The sequence below is a fragment of the Populus trichocarpa genome, chromosome 5, assembly GCF_000002775.5.
Source record: "Populus trichocarpa isolate Nisqually-1 chromosome 5, P.trichocarpa_v4.1, whole genome shotgun sequence".
NCBI lineage: Eukaryota > Viridiplantae > Streptophyta > Magnoliopsida > Malpighiales > Salicaceae > Populus > Populus trichocarpa.
Window position 1 is genome coordinate 22,760,723 of NC_037289.2, and position 25,217 is coordinate 22,785,939.

The 25,217-nt window shown below is 35.1% G+C and overlaps 4 protein-coding genes across 9 annotated transcripts; 3 read left to right on the top strand and 1 right to left on the bottom strand.

The window, feature by feature from the left end:
• Positions 1 to 1,157: 1,157 nt before the first annotated feature.
• LOC7476933 (serine/threonine protein phosphatase 2A regulatory subunit B''alpha) lies at positions 1,158 to 9,363 on the top strand. Of its 3 annotated transcripts, none has more exons than XR_002981993.2 (13): positions 1,158 to 1,703; positions 2,364 to 2,606; positions 2,736 to 2,841; positions 3,047 to 3,146; positions 3,509 to 3,614; positions 3,743 to 3,833; positions 4,723 to 4,864; positions 5,265 to 5,412; positions 5,524 to 5,633; positions 7,350 to 7,506; positions 7,591 to 7,716; positions 7,873 to 8,101; positions 8,517 to 9,363. XR_002981993.2 is itself a non-coding variant. In XM_002306830.4 (13 exons), exons 1-12 carry the CDS (start codon positions 1,548 to 1,550, stop codon positions 8,011 to 8,013), a joined length of 1,626 nt encoding a protein of 541 aa, XP_002306866.1. In that variant the 5' UTR covers positions 1,158 to 1,547; the 3' UTR covers positions 8,014 to 8,051; positions 8,517 to 9,217. The 3 variants fall into 3 exon arrangements, 2 of the variants coding, with proteins under 2 accessions (XP_002306866.1, XP_024457726.1); XM_002306830.4 differs by having other exon boundaries at positions 7,873 to 8,051; positions 8,517 to 9,217; XM_024601958.2 differs by lacking the exon at positions 1,158 to 1,703 and having other exon boundaries at positions 2,490 to 2,634; positions 7,873 to 8,051; positions 8,517 to 9,217.
• Positions 9,364 to 10,379: 1,016 nt separating this feature from the next.
• On the bottom strand, positions 10,380 to 12,256 carry LOC7477385 (60S ribosomal protein L14-2). The gene is made up of 5 exons (XM_002307622.4): positions 12,101 to 12,256; positions 11,876 to 11,977; positions 11,387 to 11,516; positions 11,188 to 11,300; positions 10,380 to 10,606 (listed from the first exon to the last, which is right to left on the bottom strand). Exons 1-5 carry the CDS (start codon positions 12,101 to 12,103, stop codon positions 10,553 to 10,555), a joined length of 402 nt encoding a protein of 133 aa, XP_002307658.1. The 5' UTR covers positions 12,104 to 12,256; the 3' UTR covers positions 10,380 to 10,552.
• A 1,209-nt stretch (positions 12,257 to 13,465) lies between these two features.
• LOC7454359 (uncharacterized) lies at positions 13,466 to 19,707 on the top strand. Of its 2 annotated transcripts, XM_002306832.4 has the most exons (12): positions 13,467 to 13,720; positions 14,077 to 14,225; positions 14,496 to 14,591; positions 14,751 to 14,854; positions 15,324 to 15,502; positions 15,959 to 16,081; positions 16,168 to 16,256; positions 17,857 to 17,962; positions 18,312 to 18,409; positions 18,611 to 18,865; positions 18,971 to 19,054; positions 19,285 to 19,707. In XM_002306832.4, the coding sequence occupies exons 2-12, from the start codon at positions 14,094 to 14,096 to the stop codon at positions 19,294 to 19,296; spliced, it is 1,278 nt and encodes a 425-aa protein (XP_002306868.3). In that variant the 5' UTR covers positions 13,467 to 13,720; positions 14,077 to 14,093; the 3' UTR covers positions 19,297 to 19,707. The 2 variants fall into 2 exon arrangements, with proteins under 2 accessions (XP_024457728.2, XP_002306868.3); XM_024601960.2 differs by lacking the exons at positions 18,971 to 19,054; positions 19,285 to 19,707 and having other exon boundaries at positions 13,466 to 13,720; positions 18,600 to 18,746.
• Positions 19,708 to 21,878: 2,171 nt separating this feature from the next.
• Positions 21,879 to 25,048, top strand: LOC7477611 (CRIB domain-containing protein RIC7). Of its 3 annotated transcripts, none has more exons than XM_024601962.2 (5): positions 21,879 to 22,292; positions 22,706 to 22,850; positions 22,983 to 23,086; positions 23,272 to 23,368; positions 24,383 to 25,048. In XM_024601962.2, the coding sequence occupies exons 2-5, from the start codon at positions 22,790 to 22,792 to the stop codon at positions 24,880 to 24,882; spliced, it is 762 nt and encodes a 253-aa protein (XP_024457730.1). In that variant the 5' UTR covers positions 21,879 to 22,292; positions 22,706 to 22,789; the 3' UTR covers positions 24,883 to 25,048. The 3 variants fall into 3 exon arrangements, with proteins under 3 accessions (XP_024457730.1, XP_024457729.1, XP_024457731.1); XM_024601961.2 differs by lacking the exon at positions 21,879 to 22,292 and adding an exon at positions 22,299 to 22,567; XM_024601963.2 differs by lacking the exon at positions 21,879 to 22,292 and adding an exon at positions 22,299 to 22,567 and having other exon boundaries at positions 24,386 to 25,048.
• Positions 25,049 to 25,217: the final 169 nt, after the last annotated feature.

Below are 25,217 nucleotides of genomic sequence, written 5' to 3' on the forward strand. Positions count from 1 at the left end.
GAGATGGAGGTGAAATTTTATGTGTGAAATCCATTAAAAAAGCTAAAAAAACAATAAAAAATAACTTTTGTAATTGAGTTTTGTGCATAAATGGGCTGTACTCAACCTCAAACTCAACCACAAAAGCTAAAACAAAAACACCTAATAAGCATGGATTTAAGCATGGATTTAGGGTTAAAAAGACGACGAGTATTAACAGCTATGCACGGTTTCAATTTTTCTATCATTGACTTTTCTTCAATGAAATTTACCGTTCAATATATATATATATATATATACAGATCAATAAATGCACCACAGGCATCGTTGTCCATATTCAGCTTATGGTATGCTCTGGCTAGGGATTCCTCGGCTTGTGTTTTGCTATGGATAGGGATTTGGGTCCAGTCAACCTCTAGATCACATGTTCACCTAGAATAATCCAAAAATGTTGTTTTAGTCGTCCTTTTAAATAAAAAAAATAAAATAAGAAACGCTAAAATACTTTGTTTTGGATAAAATATATAAAAAATTATTGAAATTTACCTGATCAATTCTACAATAATTTACTGATAATTAGTTGACCTTTAAGATTAAAAAACCCTAATCCAAACTAAAATGTAAATTAAAATGTTATTAGATTAACATGTTAGGTTGGACCGGATTAAGGTGATGTTTAAAATTATATTTTTTTTTATTTTTTGAATTAATTTAATATGTTGGTGTTAAAAATAAATTTTAATAAATAAATAAAAAATATTATTTTAATATATTATTAAAAATAATATTTTAAAAAATACCTTCCAGCATGCTCGAAATAGACGTTTAATATCGATGATTGGCAACTAGTATGTCCGAACTAGTGGATCCCCTTTTCGAGAGAAAAAAACATTGTCGGTAATAACAGACAACATATTTCGTTTTCGTTTTAACGAATTTTATCACACCTTGATATAAAATTAAAAAGAAAATATATTGTCGCAATATCAAGGAAGAAACGTAAAAAAAATCCACCACCGACCCCTTGAAAAAGAAAATAAGAAAAAGAAAAGGCTTATCCACTCATTTATACGACGTCGGTCTGTCCTTTACGAGAAGTATAAAAACAAATTTTATTAGAACAAAAAAGAAGGGCATTCAGGTGAAGCCGTGCTATATAGCGAACCGTATAACATAAAAACATACGTATAAAATTCGTACAAATCAGGCAGGTACCCTACGTCGCTCAGAGAACAGACCCAAGAGCCTCTTTGTCTCCTGTCACTGTACCTCTCCTGGGCGGTTTCTGTTACCAAAAAGCGCTTCTTTTTCGAAAACTCCCCTCTCTCGCTCTCGCTCTCGCTCTCGCATATCCCTCCCTCCCTCCCTCCCTCAATTTCACGCGCTCTCTCCATTTCTGCACAACGAACTAAGCTACATCGCCCTTCCTCGATCTTCCCGCTTCTCGAGCTACTTCAATCATCCATCTCCGATCGAACTTCACCTTCGATCTTCCACTTCTGTGAAACAAGTCAAGGATTCGAGGATTTTTGTTTTTGAGGAATTAGGGTTTTGTTGAGAAAGAAGCCATGGATATTGATAGAGTAGCAGGAGAAGAAGTTTGTTGTTTGGACACAGAACAGCTGCAGCTACCAGAAGTTTCTTCTTTTGTGCTTAAAGAAAACCCTCAACTTCCCGAGCTATTGTTCTCTCAGTGGCTTTCGCTTTCTGACACCACCCGATTGGTACTACTACTTTTATTTTATTTTTCTTTCTATAATTACTACTATAATCTGGCAATTGAATTATATTAAGTTGTAACTTGTAGTCACAAATTGATGTTGATAGCATAGATTAGGAGTGTATATGGTGTGAAATCGGTATGAGATTAATTGATGATGAGGCCATGATTTATTTAGCTCGCGAACTGGATTTTTTTAATGTTATTATGGCACAATTTAACAGTATTATATAGTTTTTTTTGTTCTTTCTGATAACGGCATCCATCCTTACCCATAGGTAGAAACAAGCGCACCATGTCCCCTCTTTCTCCATCATTATGTAGGAGCCCACTGTGTCCTATCTCTATCAGAGATATCCAGCCTTGAAGCTGGGACACCTTTATGGCGGAATTGGGTGGTTACCAATTTTCTTTTTAGGTTATTGCACATGTATTGTTATTGAATCTATGACTGGAAGGCATGATGTAGCATTTTTTCATTATGAAGAAGTATAAATTGGGTTGTCAGCCAAAACGTAAGAAATATTCTCTAGCTATCATGGAATCTGATTTATGATGATTCATTTTTGGTCCGTTGGTTTTTCTTTCCCACAACCTGCTTCTAGATCAAAGTATGGAATTTGTTTTATCTGATTTTTGTTTAAATCTTTTGAATTGAGTGCAGGTGAAAACTTTAATTGATGATGCAAAAGCTGGCAATCCCATTAACATCCCTGGTATCTCCGCTAATGTGAGTGTTGGTGGGGTCAATTCATTGCCTTCCATGTTTCCTGCTGGCAGTGCACCTCCGATTTCACCAAGAAGTTCATCTGGTTCTCCACGCACATCTAAGCAGAAAACCAGTCCCTCGTCTTTACGTTCTCCATTAAAATTAGTTAGGGAATCAGAATGGGAAGTCATACCTCAGGTCTCATTTACTTCTGTCAGCTTTTTTTGTAAGATACTGTCATAATTGAGGTTCACTTGTTAAATTGGTATTTCTCATCTTCTTGTGTATGCTCAAGGCTGAAGCATTTATGTATACATATGTTTGCAGTTTTATTTTCGAAATGGTCCTCCAGCAGCAAGTGCACTCAAAGAACAATGTCTTTCTAGAATTAATCATCTTTTCAACAACGATCTGGATGGATTGCTCCTTGATGGTCAGAACCGTAACCAATTCATAATTCGCTCTTTTACTCTAAGCACCATCTTTTTCTTACATCTTATGTGGGGGAAGAAGCCCTTCAGTTTATGGCTTCAAGGTTCTTTTTTTGTCTTCCCATCCCTTGTTGTGACAAGACAGGGAAAGAGAAGGAGATACACAATAACTTCAAAGCAGTTAATGTTTATTCTTTTATTGTGCAGAATTTAAACCTGTTACAAAGATAGTTTGCAAGTTACCATCCTTCTTTTCCGATGTGCTTTTTAGAAAGATTGATGTTGACTGCACCGGGATGGTGACCAGGTAGGTACTTGTGCTCTGTTCCTAAATATTTTATTTTGATCAAAAGAAAGTGCAAGCTTTTGGAATCTGGCGTACGGACTTATCTCCTTGCAAAACTCGTCTGTTTCTTCTTTTTTTTTTTTTTTTATCATTTTGCATTTCTCAAACATCATGTTATTTCTTCCTTACCTTGTCTGAAAGCATTTTCTGCCCATTTTATGTCACAAGCAGAAATTTAGCCATGGTTGCTGTATTCTGAGAGGGATTACTTATTTGTTTTCTCAATATTAATCCACTCCATCCTTTCATGTTGATTGATGCTGGGTGCATCTACTTTTGAATATATATTTTGTCGGGTTCTTAGTTATGTTGTTTGTTTGTAGGGATGCATTTGTTAAATACTGGGTGAATAGCAACATGCTGACGCTGGACACAGCAACTCAAGTATTCAATATTCTAAAACAGCCAGACTGCAGATACCTTTCTCAGGTTTGTCATGTGATCCCATTATTTCATGTGCATTTGCTGGGCTTGTTCAATTTTGCTTCCCGGTAGCTCCTCTATTCAGACAACCCATTTTATTGGACTAATTATCATTTTCTACTTGACCATATCAGTCTGATTTCAAACCTATTCTCCGAGAACTTCTGGCAACTCATTCCGGGTTGGAATTCTTACAGAATACTCCTGAATTTCAAGAAAGATACGGTATGCACTTCATTAATTAGCTTGTTATTTTAGCTTTTCAGTTAAGCATCAACAACATTTATTGTTTAGGTATTGCTTAATTGTTGAAAATGAAGCTCTGCCCTGCCCTTGATTTTAGTGGTCCCTCATGCTGCATGCAATTGTTTACTTAAGCAATTCATGAGGGAAAATGGCCACTTTAGAATTCGCCATGTCTTTGGTATCCAATGGCCATATCCTAATCAAAGGTTTTAGTCAATCCAAAAAGCACAGCAAGTGTTATTGACTATAACCATTGCAGTTATCAAAAGGGCAAAGGAAAAGTTTGCTGTTTTACCTACGGAAGTAGCTTTTGTTGCATGTTATTTTAGTTTGTTTTTATGGTTTTTATTTTAAAAGAATGCTGGACCATTAAGACGTGGAACATAAATGGTTCTTGAACTTAAGGAACACAAAATCAAATAATATCATAGAAATACAAATAAAAAGAATTACAAACTAGTATCTGATGCGGAACTCTCCGTCCATATACTCGTGTAGTTTGTGGTGTGGGTCTGGTGTCCCCACCAGTATCCCTAACACACAATTTACGATACTGGAATTTTATTTTATATTAACGAGGGATTTAGTTGTTGAGATTTAAGTGGAATTGATCAAGTTATATATATATATATATATATATATATATATATATATATATATATATATATATATATATAACTTGATCAATTCCAATAAGTTATTCTTGAATAAGAAAAGGCTGCACTAACTGGTCATTTCATCATTTAGGCTTCTTGTGGATGCTTTTTACATACTCTCTTGTCATTATAATGTTTGTTCTCAAATTAATTAACCTTTCCATTTTTGCAACTAATATTAACCAATATGAACTCTTGTTGTAATGGCTCAGCTGAAACTGTCATATACAGAATATTTTACTACATCAATAGATCAGGAAATGGCCATCTTACACTCAGGGAGCTGAAACGTGGAAATCTTATTGCTGCAATGCAACATGCAGATGAAGAAGAAGACATTAACAAAGTTATAAGGTTGGGGTGCCAGCAAACTCTTTAAATGATTTAAAAAGAAAAAAAATGATAGGAATACCAAGAAAATGGACTGTAATTTTTCTTTCTTCAATTTAATTAAACAGCTAGACTATAATATCCTTACTAGTGTATGTATTCAAGCAAATGAACTTCAATTTATAGGCGTAAAATAATCGGATAACCAATTTGATCTAATGACTCAACTTGCAAAGTCACCAAATAGTATTCTTCTGCTGTAATCTACCTGAAGATTCTGTCACTATAATTTAAATCAAGGTGTTTGACTCTTCTTGGTTGATACAGTGATAATGTGGAAAGACTTGCATATGGCATTTAACTGATTTGATTCTATTAATTAGTACCAATGTGAGTTATAACCATGTGCTGCCCTTCGTTTTAGGTACTTCTCGTACGAACATTTCTATGTAATATACTGTAAGTTTTGGGAGCTGGATACAGACCATGATTTCTTTATCGACAAAGAGAATCTCATCAGATATGGTAATCACGCCCTTACATACAGGATTCTTGATAGAATATTTTCACAGGTTGGTTGGATCTCCAAAGCTTGATACAAATTAATTTTGACTTTTAAGTATCAGAGACATTTTTCCTAAACGAAGTGCAAACATTGTGTTTGTGCTTTACTTTTGTTTTAGGTGCCAAGGAAGTTTAAAAGCAATGTTGAAGGGAAGATGTGTTATGAAGATTTTGTTTATTTCATGCTCTCAGAGGAAGACAAATCATCTCAGCCCAGTCTTGAATACTGGTATTATTTACTTTCCTTGCTCAAACTCTTGCCTTTCCTTTTGTCATTGGGAATATTTTGAATTACAAATGGAACATGAAGTTCTTGCATAACTGACAACAAGGTGGACTTGCTTGTGATAATTGTTTTAGCCTGTTCAGGCTAAAATGGATACATAAACGAAAGAAAGAAAGTTGAGGGACTATTTTGCTAGGATACAAATAACGTGGAAACTATATTTTTGGACAGACTATTTATGATGCATTGATGAATGCTTGGAAGTCAGTAATAAAAAGTTGGGATCTAGTTAGCGATTTCACTTGATCTATTTGATGGAAATTCTCAATTTAAGTGATCTCCATAGTTTGAGTAACTGATCTTCCAGCTAAATTTCTCTGTTCCATTGTTGGGGTGTAGCCTTATCCTTTCAGCACAATAATAATTTGGATAAATGATGAGATGCATATTGACTATAGACATTTCTGTCCTGGGATGTACTGGAACGCGGCCAGATTCATGGCATTCTTTTCTGTCCCAAGTGGAAATTTCTCTCCCCAAAAACGTATCAGAAGCATGTCCACTGACCTACAAGGTACTCGGTTCTCCATAGTTTGAGTAACTGATCTTCCAGCTAAATTTCTCTGTTCGTTGGTTGGGGTGTAGCCTTATCCTTTCAGCACAATAATAATTTGTATTAATGATGAGCTGCATATTGACTATAGACATTTCTGTCCTGGGATGTACTGGTACACGTGCGCTTAATATTGAAAAAGTAAGTGCTTGTAAAAGGATGGTATGAACGGCACTGGGAGCAAATGTTCATCAACATTTGACACAATTCTGAAATATCGTAACCTTTGTTCACTTAGGTGATGTGTAAATGTCATATGTTTTTTTTTATCCTGCCATAATTCTTGAATAGCTTGAGTTTCCCGATTTCAGTTCCTATCCCAAGTAATTCAACAATCAACCAATTCTTTAGAAATCTAATTTAACTAAGTCAACTTATTAAGTCAGCAAGAAAATCAGATGCTCTCCTGATGGCCAAAACATTTATCTAAACACATTTTCTATCTAAAATGAAAGAATGCTCACCTGCTCTTGTATATCGTCTCCCACCCTATTTTCTTGTGAAACCTCTCCTCTTGGTTCTTAAACAAAGGGAATTGGGAGTGTAGGTTTTGTTCCATTTCCATTCTAATCATTGAATTAGGTATGAGTAGGACTCTGGTTTCTCAAAGAGGAAGAACAGCCCTGTTCCCTCATTTGTTTTAGACCTGAAGGTGGGACAAAAAAGCACTTGTTCCAGGATAACAATCCTGGCCTTAAACAGTGATGTAAAGCTCCTTGTTTTCACTGTGAACAAAGTGGACCAAGCCAAAACTAAGTGTGCATCTCCTTCACTCTCCTAAATGTGCGATGATTTTAAAAGCTTCCTCTGTTCAAATCTTGTACCAAAGCCTAACATGTAACTCCTGCTTTCTGATGCTGTGTCTGTGGAAGCCATCTATGCTTCTATGTACTGTGCCCTCTTATCTTAGAAAGTTGTATTTACAGGTCTATGGAAGTCATTTATCATACAGCTCCTCCACTCTTGTTAATGCTCAAGTGGTTTTAAACACATACCGTATTCAAATCGTGTTAGGGTCTAACTCATTTTCTGATGCTCTGTGTCTATGGAAGTCCTCGATGTTTGTGTCGGCTGTCCTCTCTTATCTTATTAAGTTGTATTCACAGGTTCAAGTGCTTAGATTTAGATGGAAATGGCGTGTTGACACCCAATGAATTGCAATACTTCTATGAGGAGCAGCTGCACCGTATGGAATGCATGGCCCAGGAACCTGTGCTATTTGAGGATATCTTGTGTCAAATAGTTGACATGATTGCACCAGAGGTGAAAAACTTGGTTCTTTCCAATACTCTGGAATCCTCTTCTTTTTGTGTTAGCTCTCATTTGCAGAGACACCTTTTGTTGCAGAGGGAAGGTTGCATCACACTTAGTGATTTGAAAGGATGCAAACTTTCAGGAAATGTTTTCAATATTCTTTTCAACCTCAATAAGTTTGTAGCTTTTGAAAGCCGTGATCCCTTTCTTATTCGCCAGGTACATTCAGCATTTTAATATTGCGTTCCTGCTTTTTAGCTTTTATATTGTAATAATATATCTGGATACTCAGGGGTCCAATGGTGCTGGTTACATAAATATAATTATATCTTCAGGGATCATAACTGCCTGATTTGCATTTTTTGGCGTGGGCAGGAGCGTGAGGAACCAACTTTAACAGAGTGGGATCGCTTTGCACATAGAGAGTATATCAGGCTTTCAATGGAAGAGGATGTTGAAGATGTCTCAAATGGGAGTGCAGAAGTTTGGGATGAATCATTTGAGGCTCCTTTTTAGGTTAATGAGTTGAGGTTTATTTAGATGTCTAGAATGAGGTAGACTTCCCTGAGAAGAAAGATCAAAATTTTGCATCACCTTTATTTCAGTTGAGTTTTATACTTTGTTTTAACTTCTTTCATTTTCAAAGTTCCCAAAACATTTTGTGGTTCTTACTTTTCAGTAAGAACTTAAAACCTCCATAATGTTACAGGAAAATTGTTAAAATTTCAGTGGAGGCTCCCTGACTTCTTTTGAGGGAAGGAAACAGAAAAAGGAATTTGCTGCATTTTTTCATTTGTGGAACTGTTTATTTTAACTGTTAATTGACCAACTACCACACATACCTCAGATGTTTATTATTTCTGCCAAAAAACATCTTTTCTTTCTATTATTTTGGTTTTGAATGACGTTTATGGAATGTATAATTTTTGGATTCAACAAATATTCCAACATTCCTTTTTCCTGTTTTTAGATTATTTGTATGTTAAATTCAATTTTTCTAGTCCTTCGTGTCTTTGCAGTTACCCACAGTATCTCTTTGTTGCTACTTTGGATATGGAATGAAGATTTGGTACTTGGACTCCTCAGTGGAACTTGTCAAATCTGCACTGTTGGTGATACATTTCAAGCTTGGTCCTTACTTTGGCTTGCTCCAGTAGGCAACATGGCTGCGTTTGTGCGATAACATTCATATGCTCTCTAGAGTTCCACAGTGATTTCCAGGATGCCAGATGCTTTATTGGGAGGGAGAGATGGCTGTCATCTGGTGATTATTCATCACCCAGGTAACAAAAGTTCATATAATTGTTGTTGGGTGGCAATTTTGCTTCCAGGAAAGCAGCTCCATTTCTGGATGATTTTTCTCGAGCTTCTGCTCTTTATGGGAAAGGTGGCTGGTATGCTTGTCCTTTAAGCTTGTAACGACATATATTTGTGGATCAAATGCTCTCCTCGGTTCATTCCTGCACCCTGACCACTCTCTCTCTCTCTCTCTTTGTTACTGTTTATATGTTCTTTTATTGGATTTTACGAGGAGGGACAAAATTTCGTGGGAGAAATTGGGTTGTTAATCATGTTGTTGTGGCAGTTTTTTGGTGGGAGCTGTGCAAAGACAAGCTCTCTTCCTTCATATGTACCACTGAAACAAAAGAGCACACGCGTCCATTACTGCTCTCTGTCAGCAAAAACATGTTTGCAATGTCAAGTAGGAACTTTATAACTAGCTACCAAAATTGTTGATCTTGTGTCGGTACCAAAGGCTGAACCCTGGTTGAGTGGTTAGAGTTCTTAATTACGACTTGCAACTCTAAACCACATGGCCAAAGAACTTGGTTCTTTTTAATTGTTGATCTTGTGATGTTTTGAGAATCTGGCAATCATTAAAATTTCCTTTTGTTAGCACCTTCGGTTGTCTTCCAGATCTTAAATGAACTAGAGGGGGCCTTTTCGGCTCCAAACAGGAGAAAACTCAACTAGTTTGTATATAATTATAGTGTTTAGATTTTAATCACGTTAATAAGCCTTGCTCCCTGGTACCTAGTGCAACTATTTCCATGAACAATACAATGCAAACAGCGGTGCTCATCGAAATCATCTTGGACAATGCTAGCACGATATGGCCGCTGGGCCTTGTATGTGGCAACCGGCAACTGTCATTGAAATGGGCAGTATGAGCTCCGGGACAATCTGAGAAAGGTATTCTCACCAGAAGTTAGTGTTAATTGCTTTATAGGGAGTGGGGATCCAATTTTACGATTTTTCTCTCATGTCATTGAACCAATTCGAGCAGCTAACGAAAATAACTTGAAATGAAATGTCAAATTGGAGGCTTCGAGGAAACAAATATTCGTTAATGCAAAACACTGTTCCATTGCAATTTAGTGTCTGAAAAACACAGAAGGCAGTGTTAATTTTCTAAACAGTCCATGTTAAACAGCACCATGTAGTCTGTGGGTGGCCGCAACCACCCAAGGTTAGAGGCCAGCCGGCTTAAAAATGGGACATTGTTAGTGTGCTATATCTAGGATTCAAGGCACCCAGTTTCTCTTTCGATCATTCATTTGAAGATCTCAGTTTTTTAGAATTCAAAGAAAAAGAAAACAAAAGAACTAATATATCATCAGACACTGAAGAGTTGCGCAGACGACTAGCCGTCAAAAAATAATAATATGACTTTTGGAGTCCAGCCAGAGGACTGGTCGTCAAGAACAATAAGAATTTTGGAGTCCTGTCAGCGTTTTTACTCAAGTAAGCTCAAGAGAGACAGGAAAAGAGCATTTCGATTTTTTTTATATTCTCCATTAAAACGCTTACAATTGTCCAAAGGTAAGGGCCAAAGGAACTATAATATAAACAACTCATAACCAGGAAAAATGGACTGTAAATGAGCAAGTCTAGAAATATCATTAATGTTTCCTCGTAACAAGATCCATAATAATTGGTTTCCGCCACTAACTATGAAAATAATCAAAAGCCAAAAAAAAACAACATAAAACGGTAAAACTGGAGCAAATTTTGGAACTTTTAAGCTATCGAAAAGCTCAGAAGTGAACAAATCTTAGGCTGTCTCCTTTTTGAGTTTTGCAAGCTCCTGCCTGACAATTCCTGCCTTCTGCAGAATGAGCAATTATAGCATGTGTCAAGTTGGTGTATATATTTGAGTAAAATGGTTCATCGAAACAAATGCAATACCATTTTAAATTGATAAAACTTCTTGACAAGCATTCATGACATCTATGAACAAGCATTACTTCCATACGTATGTTCTACGGGCTGACCACTAACAAAAGATAGGCTACAACGAACATGGAATATAAAAGGCAATGCAGGTTCAAGTCTAGTCCTTTTAGACTGCAATGGTCAGATGTGCTTAATTTATCAGGTAAGTTCAATTATATACTCCCCATTCATAGCTGGAAGTTAATACTTCAGCATAGCCTACAAAGATGGGGTCAGATTCTGCTAAGGCTCCAAAGTCCTAATGGGCAACTGGTACCAGAAAGACGCCATATGGCACAAGTTTGAACATAAACATTGGGAGAATTCAACATCTGAGGCAGATGTGTTTAACCATAAATGACAATACTCTATTCTAAGATTTTTAAAGCCAACATTAACCAGTATGCTGGTTTTAGAAAATCAAGGACATACAATAATGACTAGTACAAAAGACAAGATTGGAGAATTGCAAACCTTGATCTTCGCCAACATGAGCTTGAACCTATCAAAATCATTAAGTGATGCCCTTCTCTTCTGCACAGTGAGTCTCCTGCCCCATGAACTGTTCTCCCACTTGTTCTTCACATCTACCATCATGGAATAACAGTTTGAATTCAGTGGGGACAAAGAAAATTAAATAAGAAAACAAGTATAAATGGAGTCAGAAACCAACCAGCCTTCTCCATGGCTTCAATTAGTGCCTTCTTCTTGGGAACCCTGTTGATCTCAATCTTGATATCAGTGAGTGAAAGCCTCTTGAAGTTCATTTGACTCCTAACCATATCTGGAGCATCTACCAGAGCCTTTAGCAACATCAAAAACAAAATTCACCCTTTCATTAACTAACAAAACTGGATCTTGTCAATGATACCACTTATTAAATGCAAATAAATGCTAAGTAATTACTTTCAGAAAACCCAAATAACCAAACCCAATATCAAATCCACTTAATTATATGAGCATTACACGTATGCACTAACTTATAGCCTAAAAAGTATTCAAAACATCCTTAGTCCACTGAGCTACAATAATCTATCCTGTTTTTAATCACCCTCAACGGAAAATTAGAAGAAGAAAAAAAAATCTGAAGCTTAACAAGTGTTGGAAACAATTAGCTTTATCTACGAACATTCAAGGCAAACGTAGAGAGAAGATTACGCACTCTGTTTTGATCGATGACATCGACTATAACAACGAGCTTGCCGTAATCCTTGCCGTAGTTGACAAGAGCCACTCTCCCAATCTCCACGTACCTCTTGAACGGCTACACAAATAAATAAACAAACAAACACAAAAAAACAGGGAAAGTGTAAGAAAGATGGATAAAGTAATAGAGCTATGGGTTTTTCTCGGAAGCCAAACAGAGAAGATAGAGAAACCCTCTCACCATTTTTGGCGGATCTGCTGAGAATCGACAGAGAGAGAGGCGACCGCTGAGGTGAAGGAGAGAGGTGACCAGCGAGGTTATGTAATATTAGTAGCGCTGCTGGTGCTAGGGTTTTTCGTTTTGGATGTGATACGCTCGAGTGTGTTAAAATTGTAGACGTGGCTTCTCACTATTGGTCTCGCTTCGAAACTTTCGGCTATTTTCGTCACGTCCTTTCTTTATCTTCTATTCTTATATGTGTCTTGTAAGGTTATAATTGTTTCGGTTTTGGGGTGTGTTCCCCTTTCGACCCACTGTTTCTTAAATTCTATAATTGCCCCGCTTTATAGGAGAATCTTGTAAACAGGACCATCAATTTTGATTACTCAAATTGTTCATGACATTAGAAGAAACATTGTCCAAGGATTATTTGGAATAGCTTTAAAGGACAATGATTCTAGCATAATCCCCTATTTCGTTTTATTATTGCAACTTCAATCCTTGTTCCATCCTCAAGTTTTATGATTTATAAAAATTCTTAAAATATATTTCTCGACTTTTATTTGGGTTTCGGGTTTATTAGCTCAACTATATCTTACAATCAGTATTATGCATGTTTGAAAATACAATAATTTTATGTATTTTAAAAATAAATCCAAGTCAAAAAATACTTTTGAAAAGGATAATGTATTATATAGAGATGAGTAAAAAAAATTGAAAAATCAAGAAAATCGAGAAAACCAAACCGTGAAAAAAAACCGATTAAAATTTTAAAATAATCGACCGGTTCGGTTCAGTTTTGGTTTTATAAGCCTGAAACCGAAAAAACTGAACCGAACCCAAACCGAAAAAAACCTGAGCCAAACCGGTCTGTTTGAACCGGTTTTGGTTTTTTTAAAATTCAGTTTAGTTATTTTTTTTTAATAAAAAATGAATCGAATAAAAAATAATCAACCCTGGTATTATATCATCAAATATACACACTTTTTTAACCCATGAGAGTCTAAATTTAGATATTTTTAATGTTATTTCTCTAGAACTAAGCTATTTAACTAAGTTGCATTTTGTTGGCTTCTTGAAATAGAAAAGATATATACAAAAAAGAAAAATGGTTTAGGTGAAGTTAAAGAGATAAAGATATAAAAAAATTATGATTCTAAAAAAATTTTAAAATAAAAAATATATAAAAACATGTTTACTTATCTTTTCATCTTTTTTATTATTATAGAATAACCAAATGTTATAACAAATGTTGTCTAGAAATGAGGTTTGCTAGTGGTAATGATAAAATATTTAAAAATATTAAAACTTTGTTAAGACATGTCAAGGACAATATGGTCAAATAACAAAAAAGGGATGAGATCAACAAATCATGGGATGAGGGAAAAAAAAAAAAAACATGAAAAATCCTAGACCTGATTACCAAGGAAAGTGGAAGAGCTGTCATTTTTCAAGCTGAGAGCTTTAAAAAATTCAAAACAATGAATTTATTTCTCGAAGCGTACCGTTCGTTTCGCTCCTCTTTCCATTAATTGATTTTGCATTTTGTGTTTTCTACGATCCTCCTCGACGGACGACAGACATCATTGAATTCTTTTATTATTGTTTCAGTAACCAGCAATCCGCCAGTTCTCGAACAAGGTACTAATAATATTCGACAGCCAGTTATCTTACCCTGCCTGGAAAATCAAGATTCTTCTTCTTCTTTTTTCCCTTCATAAACAAGACAGTGGGATCCTAGCAATGTCGATTGACATTCATTTCATGTAAAGAAATCACATGCAATGTTATTAATTTTGTACATGTCTGTCTGATGGTGGCTTTTAGAGATCAAATCTGTGTCCTGTAGGGTGTAAATGTAATATGCTCTTCTCATCGTAGTTAATGTTTTTGGAATCTTTTTGATAAATGTTAAAGGAAGTGCTTCGCTTATATTGTCTTCTGTTTTCTGGGTTTTTTTTTTCTCTCATTGGATTTTTGCTGTGGCAATGAACAAGGGATGGGGTAAATTTGGATGGTTGGTTGTGGGGGATTGACAGAGATTGTTGATATTATGAAGAGAACAGGAGCTGAGGACTTGGGGGATTTCTATCCAATCCGACCTGATTGCCAAGCGGATACTCCAAAGCCCCGTTTCAAGCCCAGGGTGGGTGGTCAGCTTTTTTCGTTTCCTTCCTTGCTTCCTTTTCTTTTTGTGAATTAGTTTCGTTATAACTAATCCTTTGTATTTATTGTCACTTTTGTCATGAATTTGTGCTCATGTGATGTGATGATTTTTATTTTTGTTATTATTGAGGATTTTTAGTTTTACTTGTTATACATCTCTTTGTGGCTGCACCATGAGACATGCTTGGATACGTTAAGCAGGCTTTGTGTAGTGCTTTCCTCTATGTTTGAAATAATCTTTTTTTTACAGGCTGGGAAAACTCTTAGTGAAAGAAGGTGGAATGCTGCGTTCTCTGAAGATGGTCATTTGGATATTGAGAAGGTGCTTAGACGGATCCAACGGGGGGTACAGATCTCTTTTCCATTTTTATCTTAGCTTGTCTGAAATAGTGATGTGATATACAGTGCGGTCATTATCAGTATGTTTATGGTCTTCGATGTGTTATGAGTGAAAACTCCTATTCCAAAGTTAGAGTATTTATCTTAAGTTTGTTTTCCATGTTAGGGTGTTCATCCTGCAATTAAAGGGTCGGTATGGGAATTTGTGTTAGGATGCTTTGATCCTAATAGCACATATGAAGAACGGAATCAGCTCAGGCAAAGTAGGAGGTAATGCTTTCCTTTGCATTGTATTAAACCTACATACATGCAAGTCTTCATTTTAATATATGATTCCGTGTGAGAATGTTTGTGCCATCATATACTGCTTTGGCTGACTTTGAAGTTTTTCTTTGTTGCAAAACCATCTTCATAGTACATGCTCAAAATAAAAGGACTGCAATAGACTTTTATTGGAATCCCACAACTTACCCCCCCCCACACACAAACTCTCATATGAACACATATTTTTGTCAGTCACAGACTGGCCTGTTGAACCATTTGACTGACAAGGCTGTTGACTTTTGACGTTGGGCCCCCACTTTTCGATGTCTGAGATGACATTAGAGCATCTTGTATGTTTTTCTATTTGGGACATACCAGTCCTTTTTTTCTTTATATATCTCAAATGCTTTCAGTTTCTGAGCATCAACTTTTGTGCCTAGGCCAAAGTGATTAATCTGTGACATTGACACTTTAGGGAGCAGTACATCAGGTGGAAAGCTGAGTGTCAACACATGGTTCCAGTTATTGGTAGCGGAAAGCTTATCACAACTCCCATTATTACTGATGTTGGGCAACCAGTAATTGATTCTGTAATAAATAGTTCTTTTTCAGACAAGAGATCAATTCAATGGATGCTTGCTTTGCATCAAATTGGTAGGTGTATAATCTCTAATTCTTTAGTGAGAGGATTTTTCCCTTTCCTGTCATTGGTTTTTGGAAAATGAATTTAGACCTTTATTGTGGTTGCTCTCCACCCAATAATTAGTAAATATCCTTTCACTTACAATGCAGAAGCAAGTAGTCTACCCACACAACTACTACTTAGCAGTGACTCCCTGTTTATCAGACAACCCCATTATTTATGTGTTTTTTTACGGACATGAGAGTGACCATCTTAAATTCTTGAAGCAAAGAACTTGGGCCTGTGGTGCCAGAGTCTTGGTCCGTAAGGCAATATCCACGATGGAAAAACACTAAACTTAAGTGTACTTGCCACATACAGTTGCAATATCAGTTCACTTCACTCAAGTCCTTATAGTTTCTTTCTAATCAGCAACCTTGTTAAATTTTGACTTTGCTTGACATAGCTAGTGGAACTTCTTGTTGTAGGTTTGGATGTTGTTCGCACAGATCGAGCTCTTGCTTTTTATGAGAGTGAAAAAAATCTGGCAAAACTTTGGGATATTCTTGCCGTTTATGCTTGGGTGGATAATGATATTAGTTATGTCCAAGGTGAATTGTTTTTAACTGCTTCATTATCCATCAAAATAAATTTGTTCTTATGATGGGATAGTTATTTTGAATTCTTTCTTGTGTAGGAATGAATGATATTTGCTCTCCAATGGTAATTCTTCTTGAAAATGAAGCAGATGCCTTTTGGTGTTTTGAGCGTGCAATGCGGAGACTGGTATGCAATTTATAATAATGTGGTTATCACAGCTATTGTTTTGGTAGCAATGATGCCCCAGCTTTGCTGTACTGCTTTCCTGTTGAGTTTGTTGGTGATGGATGATGATTTCTATTGTAACGGTATTGATAACTAGCTCAATCTAGTTCACACTCACACCGTTGTTCTGATGCTTTAGCTTCCTGCAATTACCAAGAAAGCATACACATATCCAAATGCAAGAGATACGAATGAAGTCATAAATTCAATATTTAAATTTTCCATGAAGGTGACACTATTCATCTGGATTTTGGGCTGTTAAGAGATATGGTTAGGGAATGAATGCTGTTGAGATGAGATTCTGAAATGGGTGGTTGGCTAGATAAAGCTGTAGTTCGGAGACTATGGTAGTGTTAAAAAGATGTTGAGTTTATGCTGGGACCACTCTGTCATGTGTTATGGGGTTTAGTAACAGTTGTTTCTGTGGTTGGAGCAACATGTTTCGAGTTAGTTTGAAGCAAAGTTGCCTGGGAGGCTAATGTAGATTTGGTGTAGTGCGAAATGGCATGTAGGCATATAGATACATTCCAATAAGTATCATAACTAGGTTGAAATTATGAATGATTTGAGATTTCAGGCTGTTTTCTTGTGTCTGTCTTAATGAAAATCAAAAGGCTGCATGCTTATTTACACATTCAGTAGCAATAACCAAAGGATACCTGTTATAGTGGGATTTTTTTAATTCTTCCTTCCAGGATAAATGTGGCAAGCATTCCACTCCAGGGGCAGATTTTACCGGTTTCTATGTTGTATATCAATGCAATGTAATTAGTATGTTGGTATTGAGAGAGCGTGGATGTATCTGATTATTATCAATCCACTTTATAAATAGCAGGTAGCAAATGGAGTTCTAGTAATCCAGTCATATTGTTCATTTAAAATTGTCTGTTGCTTCTTGGTAAGAAGACTTGCATCCATGGTTCTAGTTTTCAGAATTAATGCCAATCTGCATACCGGTGTTATAACAAATCAAACTTAATACCTAATTGTCTTATACATGTTTTCGATGAACTTAGTAATCTTATTTGTATGGATCCATCTTCTGTCCACTTGATTCCACTCTTGAGATATACAAAATTGTTGAGCATAATTCTGCCTATTAAACTCTAGTTTTGTCGAGACAGAGATATTCAACCCTAGGCTATACTGGAACACAGCCCAGTGGTCCATTTCTGTGTTTTTATCAAGTTTTGGGTTACAATTGTGATTCACATTCTCTTTCCATGATTTGGTGCTAAAAATTCCCTTGAACATAATTAGTTGAGCTTATTGACTATTCATAATATTCTGGTCCCTGTGCTTAATGCCACGGTGCAGTGATTAAAACAGCCTGACATGCTAGTTCAGTTTTGAATTATAAAATATATTGAGATTACTGTTTGAATGATTGTGCCTGAATTTTGGTGGTTATTTATAACATCCTTTTGCGATATTGCTTTCTTAATTTTTTTTTCTTGGAAAATCTATTTCGATCTGACCCTAAACATTCTTAAAATGTGATCAATCCTAGTGATTGTGCTTTTTAAGTTTTATTTATGCCGCTGCTTCTGTTTCGTGACAGAGAGAAAACTTCAGGTGCAGTGCAAGTTCGATGGGGGTGCAGACTCAGCTGAGTACGCTTTCACAAGTAATTAAAACTGTTGATCCGAAGCTTCATCAACACCTTGGTATTCATTCCAGTTTGAAATTTTTTAATGGGTTTAAGATATACTCTTTGTTTGATAATTGCATCAGCAACTTGATTGTTTAATATTTAATGAGAACTAGGAAAAAGAAAACTGGAAATTCCATTAGAAGAAAGTGCACTGAAATTGCAATTAGATATTGTTGTCTTGCCAGAATGGTTGACAACAACAAGCAGGCCTAGCACATAATAGATAAGAACAGATAAATTCCAGCATTCCTTGTTCACTGCATGTACCTTGATGATGTTTATGTGCATGCCTTTGTGTTTGCACTTGCACTGAATGAGGCTCTTATAAGTAAAAACTAAAACCTCATTTGTTTATATGGCAGAGGATCTAGATGGTGGTGAATATTTATTTGCATTTCGCATGTTGATGGTACTCTTTAGAAGAGAGTTCTCCTTTGTGGATTCTCTGTATCTTTGGGAGGTAAGGAGGGATTGTTGTGTTTGTTTGAGATTCTTCCAAAAATGAGATCTATCTTTTTAATGGAAAGTCATTGATTGCCAGGTTCTTGACTGAAGTCACAGAACTTTAAGCTTTCGATACATACAATTGATTTATAGAAGTTTATTTTGGCACCTTTTATGGTCAAGCTTGTTTTAAAAAAGTAAGATAGATTGGTTTCAGTTGATGTGGGCCATGGAGTACAATCCAAACATCTTCTCTTTATATGAGAAGCCTATTGCCGAGTCAGACAAGAGTGCTGCATCTATGTTGAATAATAAGCTGCTAAAGCAGTGTGGCAAGTTTGAGAGAAATAAAGTGAAGACTGGATGTAAGGACCAACAGAGTGCACTTGCTGTTTTTCTTGTTGCCAGTGTTCTTGAGGCCAAGAACAAGAGAATTCTAAAGGAGGCTAAGGGTCTTGATGATGTCGTCCAGGTCACCTCTCTCCCTCCCTCTCTCTCCTCCCCCGTTTTCAATGCCCGTGCTTTTTGTTTTTGAGAAAATGAATCTAGATTTATCGTACTGGGTAGCGTTCTGCAGATATTGAGCGATATTACTGGAAATATGGATGCTAGAAAGGTATGTAAAGAGGCATTGAAGATTCATAAAAAGTATCTGAGCAAGGTATGCTTTATTCTTTCATATACACCTTGATTTGGATATATGTCTAATCTCCCAAACTCTCCAAGAAAATATTTGGATATAATTTCTGAAAATAAAAAAAGAAAAAGGAAAAAGGCTTTCTGTACATGGAGTGAGTAACACACATTACTTGAAGCAGATTATAGTTGGGTTTGGTAATTCAGCTTGCTTTGAAATAAATGATAGAACTGAATTGCTGCTGCTCTATGCAGGCCAAAAAGTGATGAACTGAATTGCTGCTGGGAATCACAAACATGTAAAATCGAATTTTGCTCCCAGATTCTTGGCGGCATTGGTGTCATGACTTTCTCTCACACGCCAATTTCGTCATTTTCTTTTCAGAAAATGTCTCCTAGTTGTTGATTTTTTCCCCTCTATAAATTGAAGTCATTATAAATTGAGTCAATGTAGGCTTTACGTACTAAATCGTTTATAAAACTCGAAAATGAGTAAAATCGGGTTAAATCGAGTAAAATTGGGTAAAATCATGTTTTTACCACCGATTTAACGATTTTACACGCAGAAAATAAATTGGAATTGCTATTGGCGGTGTCGACTGACTATTAATATTTGGTGCAGTGCAGTGTACGTGTAGCACGAGAAACAATGAAAGAGCATGTCCTTGTTCATTGTTATTGTTTCCTTGTTATTTTAAATTAATTTTTGTGTAAGCTAGACGGTTCCTGTCATTTTTCATGTCTCTTCTACCTTGTTCTATCATGTTGGGCAACTTACCCCTTCTAACATGTTGTTTGATGAATCTCTGTCAAGTATCAACTCTAAATAACTTGGGGCTGCAGTTTAGTTAAATTAAATTGAGTGTAGATCTTGACAGTAAAAGAGAGTTGTCGATTGCAATTTACTCTACTTCTTTACTTCTTTAGAATATAACATTGTTTTATTTTTGTTTTCGTTGTTTTTTTTAAAAATTAACTTTTTTAAAATTAATTTAATTTTGATATTTTTAGTTTTTTTTAATGTGTTGATATAAAAAATAAAATTTTAAATATATATTATTTTAAATGTTATAATATTTGATAAAAATCTTATAAATTTGAATTGTTTATTTAGGTTCATACAAAATGAAGAAATCGCGATGAAGTTGGTTTTAGTTTACATGACACACCAGCAAATTGTTTATTTTAAGTTTGTTAATTATTAGTTAATGAAAAGTTATTTAAATTATATATGAATTTTTATTTGAACCATGTATTTTAAAATGCTTGAACTATGTATGAATTTTTATTTGAAGCATGTATTTTAAGGTGTTTGAACTATGTGTGAATTTTTATCTGAAGTATGAATTTTTTTATTGTATTTTAAAATTCCTTATGATTTTACGATTTTACAATCCGTTTTTACGATTCGAGTTTGTTTTATATTTTTCATGCCGTGTTAAAATTGTGATTTTAATAACCTTGATCATTATGATGTTTATAACATTTTGATATGAAATGATTCTGCATAAATAGCAGGCACATCATTTTTATGTGAATACTCCCCTAACATAGCATATTAGCATCCTATCTACCTGCTGCTCACAGCAGCCCAAAAGCTGGAACAATACTGACATCATTGTCATTGCCAACGTTAGGTCTGGCTGTCCGGCGCTGATAGCATTGCTAACGTTAATATCTTCCACACTAAACATTTAAAGCTTATGAAAATATATAAAGAAAACAATTGCCAATTCACCAGTCCATTCTTGTTATGGAGATGACTGATGTGAATGGAGGTGACTAAAATTTTGTTTTAAAATCAGGATTATTGCTATGTTTTTGCTTAGTTTAGTGTGTATTTAGTATTGCGGTGAGGAATGTTTTAAGAAAGTTTTACTTAAAAATGTATACATTTTTTTTAGATTTTTTTTTTAATTTTCCACATCATCATCGAATCAAAACTATTATAAAATATTAAAAAATTATATTGATTTGATGTTATTTTATTCAAAATGTATCTTTGAAATGCATCAAAACACAGGTTAAAATGTAATGTGAAACGGCATATAAAGTCAAACACTGAGATGTTATTGTCCTCATTGAATAGAAATGACTTCTTGTCACTGTCTTGATTCCTGAATCCTGGTCATTACAACACCCAAATGAAATCATTTGTAATTCAAGGAAAAGCAAATGAAAACAGATTAAGAAGAGTTTAATCTAAAAGAATGAACAATATTTCAGATCAAGCATCACAAAACAAGAAACAGAGCGAGAGATCAGAGTTGATTGGAAATTTGAGAGGGATGGTATACTTCTATAACACCACTAGCTGAAAAGAGTCCATTAATCGCCATGGCAAGCACAAAACAGTGGTATTTTGTAAAATTATATGCAACACAAGACTCTAAGATAGAACTAAAGCTTGACAGACAAATGAAACTGAGAATATGGTGAAAGAACAGCTCATGTCAAGTGGGCACAATAACTTCAACAGTTACTGTTATCTTATGTGGCATGAAGCTTGGTTCAGTTTTTAGAGTGTGTTTATTTAAGAGGTGCGCAACACGGCGCACCTCACAAACAAACACATAAAATAATACATTTCCGGAGGAACACAGAAATTGTGATTCGCAACACCAGGCCAAAAGGGAGATTTTGGAATACTTGGAGGTTTCTATTACTCTACATAGAGACTCAGACCCATCACTTTTGTTTACAGATGAAAGATCAATGGTTGGCCTGACTAGTTAATCATCTAAACTCTGTTAGCTAATGTTTAATCCTACACTTGATTTTTTTATGGTGGAAGTGTTAATATCATAGTTATAAAACCTATCTGGCTTAGGATTATAGGTTAGATGAATCAAATTAGGTTGATTTAGTCAATCCAAAACATTATTATTTTGATTATTTTTTTTGAAAAATCAAATCAAGTCAAGTTTAGTAACGATGGTTAATATTGATTTGTTTAGAAAATAGCAAGAATGCTTAATTACTCATGTATTAAGCAAACAAAAGGAACCTTCCAACGAAAATGGGAGCCTATATATAGATAGAGCTTTATAAGGAATATACAGATACAGGCTATCCGAGGAGTCAGCAGGCATCAGCAAAGTCAATAACAGCCATGCATGCCAAAAAAGCAAACAGCCTTCCATAAGAAAGACTTGTTAAAACCTTCCTAAATTTAGTATTTCAATAATGGTCCAATCGTCTTCATCCCTACACCGAAAACTTCGATCAGTTTTTCGTTTTTTGGTTAATGGCCATCGAATTAGGTGAGTCTTGCCTTATACAGCAATTTTCTGTGTTGCTTCTTCCCTTTTCTCATCACCACCACTCTTCCTAGACATTTGTCAAAAACAGAAGTGTTTCTGATCCTACTCCTTGTTTTCTTTGAATCTTATTCCTTCTTCAAGCTTGGAAAATAGGCTAAAAGTTTCTTATAGAGTAATTCAACCGTCTAGTTTCTCAACAACTGTAGTTTGAATTCATTGTTGCCATGAGTTTGGTGACTTGGCTTGTCTCATCAAAGCAAAGTTTTCTTGTCTAAGTATGGTCTTGTTTCCATAATTTTTCATTAATGAATATCCTTTATGCAAATCATTTTATTAATTTGTATGACAGTTCTTGCCTTTCAAGATATATCTTCTAAATTCAAAAAAATCTCTCCTTGCTTTCTTTGTTTCAGATTTGAAGCTTCAATTTGTCATCAGCTCCTACAAAGGCTTTTATCGTCCCCAAATTAATCCTATATGTATGTCTACTTGATCAAATGTCAAACAACAAAATGAAGGGCCTATTAAAAGGCTTAAGATACATCTCTCAAATATTCGGTATGCAATTTCCCTCTCTCAAACTGCTCTCAAATTCTTCGTTCAACATACTTATGAAGCAATGCAAAAATGGCAAACAATTTATGTGTTGTTCTACGGGCGATGTTGATAGAAATTTTAACGATGTTACAGACAATGATGAGGAAGAGCCTGAAATGCAGATTGGTTTCCCCACAGATGTAAAACATGTTGCCCACATAGGATGGGATGGTCCCTCTGTAAATTCACCAAGCTGGGTAAATGTTATTCTTCTCAACTTATTTGGGATAATGGATAAAAATTCATCACTGATATCACATTTGAAACTAGTCGTAAGGGACATTGAAAAGCTAAGGTTTTTGCAATTCTCTTTCTTGTTTTGTTTCGAAAAGAAAAAATCGGTAATCCTCATTGAGATTGTGTTCTGATTTTATTTATGTAGATGAACGAGTTTCAATCTCAACCAGAATATTCATCAGCTCCCTCAAGTCTCAACAGAGACGCGAAGGAGGAAGGTTCTGCAAAATGGGTATCTGAAGGTACAATAACTTGATTTCTTGCCTTGCTTTTTCAACTTTTTTTCTTTTCTAATGATATGTTTGTTTTCTGAAAAGTGATTCTCAGAAAATTATTTTTTAAATTTTCATGTGTTTATTTACTATTAGAAAAGTTGATCAACGAAAAACATTTTTCAGTCAAAGAAAAATTTGGCTTGGTTTTCAGGAAAGTGTTTTCCTGAAAAATCTGGGCGGAAAACACTTTCCGGAAGTTGTGAAAAATTTAGAAATGTCATATTATTTGCTGATTATATCAAATTTGGTCTTCAAACTTTTGATTGCTATATATATTTTGTTTTGAATATTTGTTTTTCAATTTCATCTCTTAAAATTTAATTTTTATATTAATTTTGGTCCTCATTTTTATAATTGTTATTTGCTTTTCCCTTATCATTTTTTTATTGAAATTTTTTATCTATCAAATTTGATCCTTTTTCTTTTGATTATTACTTATTTTATTTGAAATATTAATTATTATTATTTTAATTTCTTCATCTTTTTTTTTTAGATTTGATCTCTATTATTTTGATTATTATTTATTTTATTTGAGATAATTTATGAAATTATTATTTTTTCAATTTCATTGTCTTTCAACTTTTTAATTTGTAAGATTTATTCCTCATTATTTTAATAAACTTGAGAAAAATAAACATTAATAAATTATTTTCCAGCTTATTTTTCATGACATAATCAAACACTGGAAAATGTTTTTCAACTTATTTTTCATTACACTACCAAACATCAAAAAATAATTCACTTTCCCGGAATTCACTTTTCGAAAAGAAATTAATTTCCATCAAATAAACGGGGCCGAAATGTTATTAGTTTATATGTTGGCTTTTGTTTGGAATTCTTAGCAAATATGGTAGCATGCTAGCTATCATATTTTGATTTTGTTCTTGATTAACATGTAGGTATTGCGTACTAACTTCAATAAAAATGAATAATAAATCTCACTGGTCATCATTTTGATTGTTGTTGACTGAAATTGCACAGCAGGTTCAAATCGAAAAGGTTCGCAGGCACCGAATTCTCCAGCAGGGGCGCCTAGTTCTCCAGCAGGGTCGCATAGTTCCCCAACTCAGGACTTGCCAGAATTGCCGAAATCATCTAGACGGCGTTCATCATCTGGTACATCAGCTGAATCTCCAAGCAGAGAAAAATCAGATAAACCTAAACAATCTAGGCGGTCTTCACGAAATGGCACCAAAGAATTGGATGGTACTAGAACAAGTCGGAATCATAAGGATCCTAGTGGAGAAAGCGAGTCACCCTCAAATTTACATGACATACCGAAGAAATCTCGGAGGAAGAAGTCGAAAGATGCCTCTGTTGAGGGGTCAACTTCAAGATCGAGAGCTAAAGCCCCAGCTCAAGAGGGGGGTGGGGAGTCAGAAATGATTACCAAATCTAGTAACAGTAATGAGCAACGTCAAACCAGAGGTTCAAGTCCTTCACGAGATGTTGAGGAGAGTGGATTGAGTGGAATTTCTTGATCATATTGTAATATTAATATTCTTATTCTTACACTGGGTAGCCACTAGAATCTTTAGTTGAAACCAAACCAAACAGAGTTCATTTCCTTTTGGTCTTGATCGTTCGACCCTTGTATGATCCCTATGGTACATAAATCACTTGTGAGAACTGAATTTTTTTCCTTAACTAGACAGCTTCATTTTGTTTTTGTTTATTGAACAATACAATGACAAATATGATGATCACATAACTAGTTTTTCTTATATTTTCCTATATCTGTTCATAATTTATAAGTAGTTCTGGCCTATAACAATGGTTAAATGATCATTGATTGATCACAGAAACATGTCCTGGT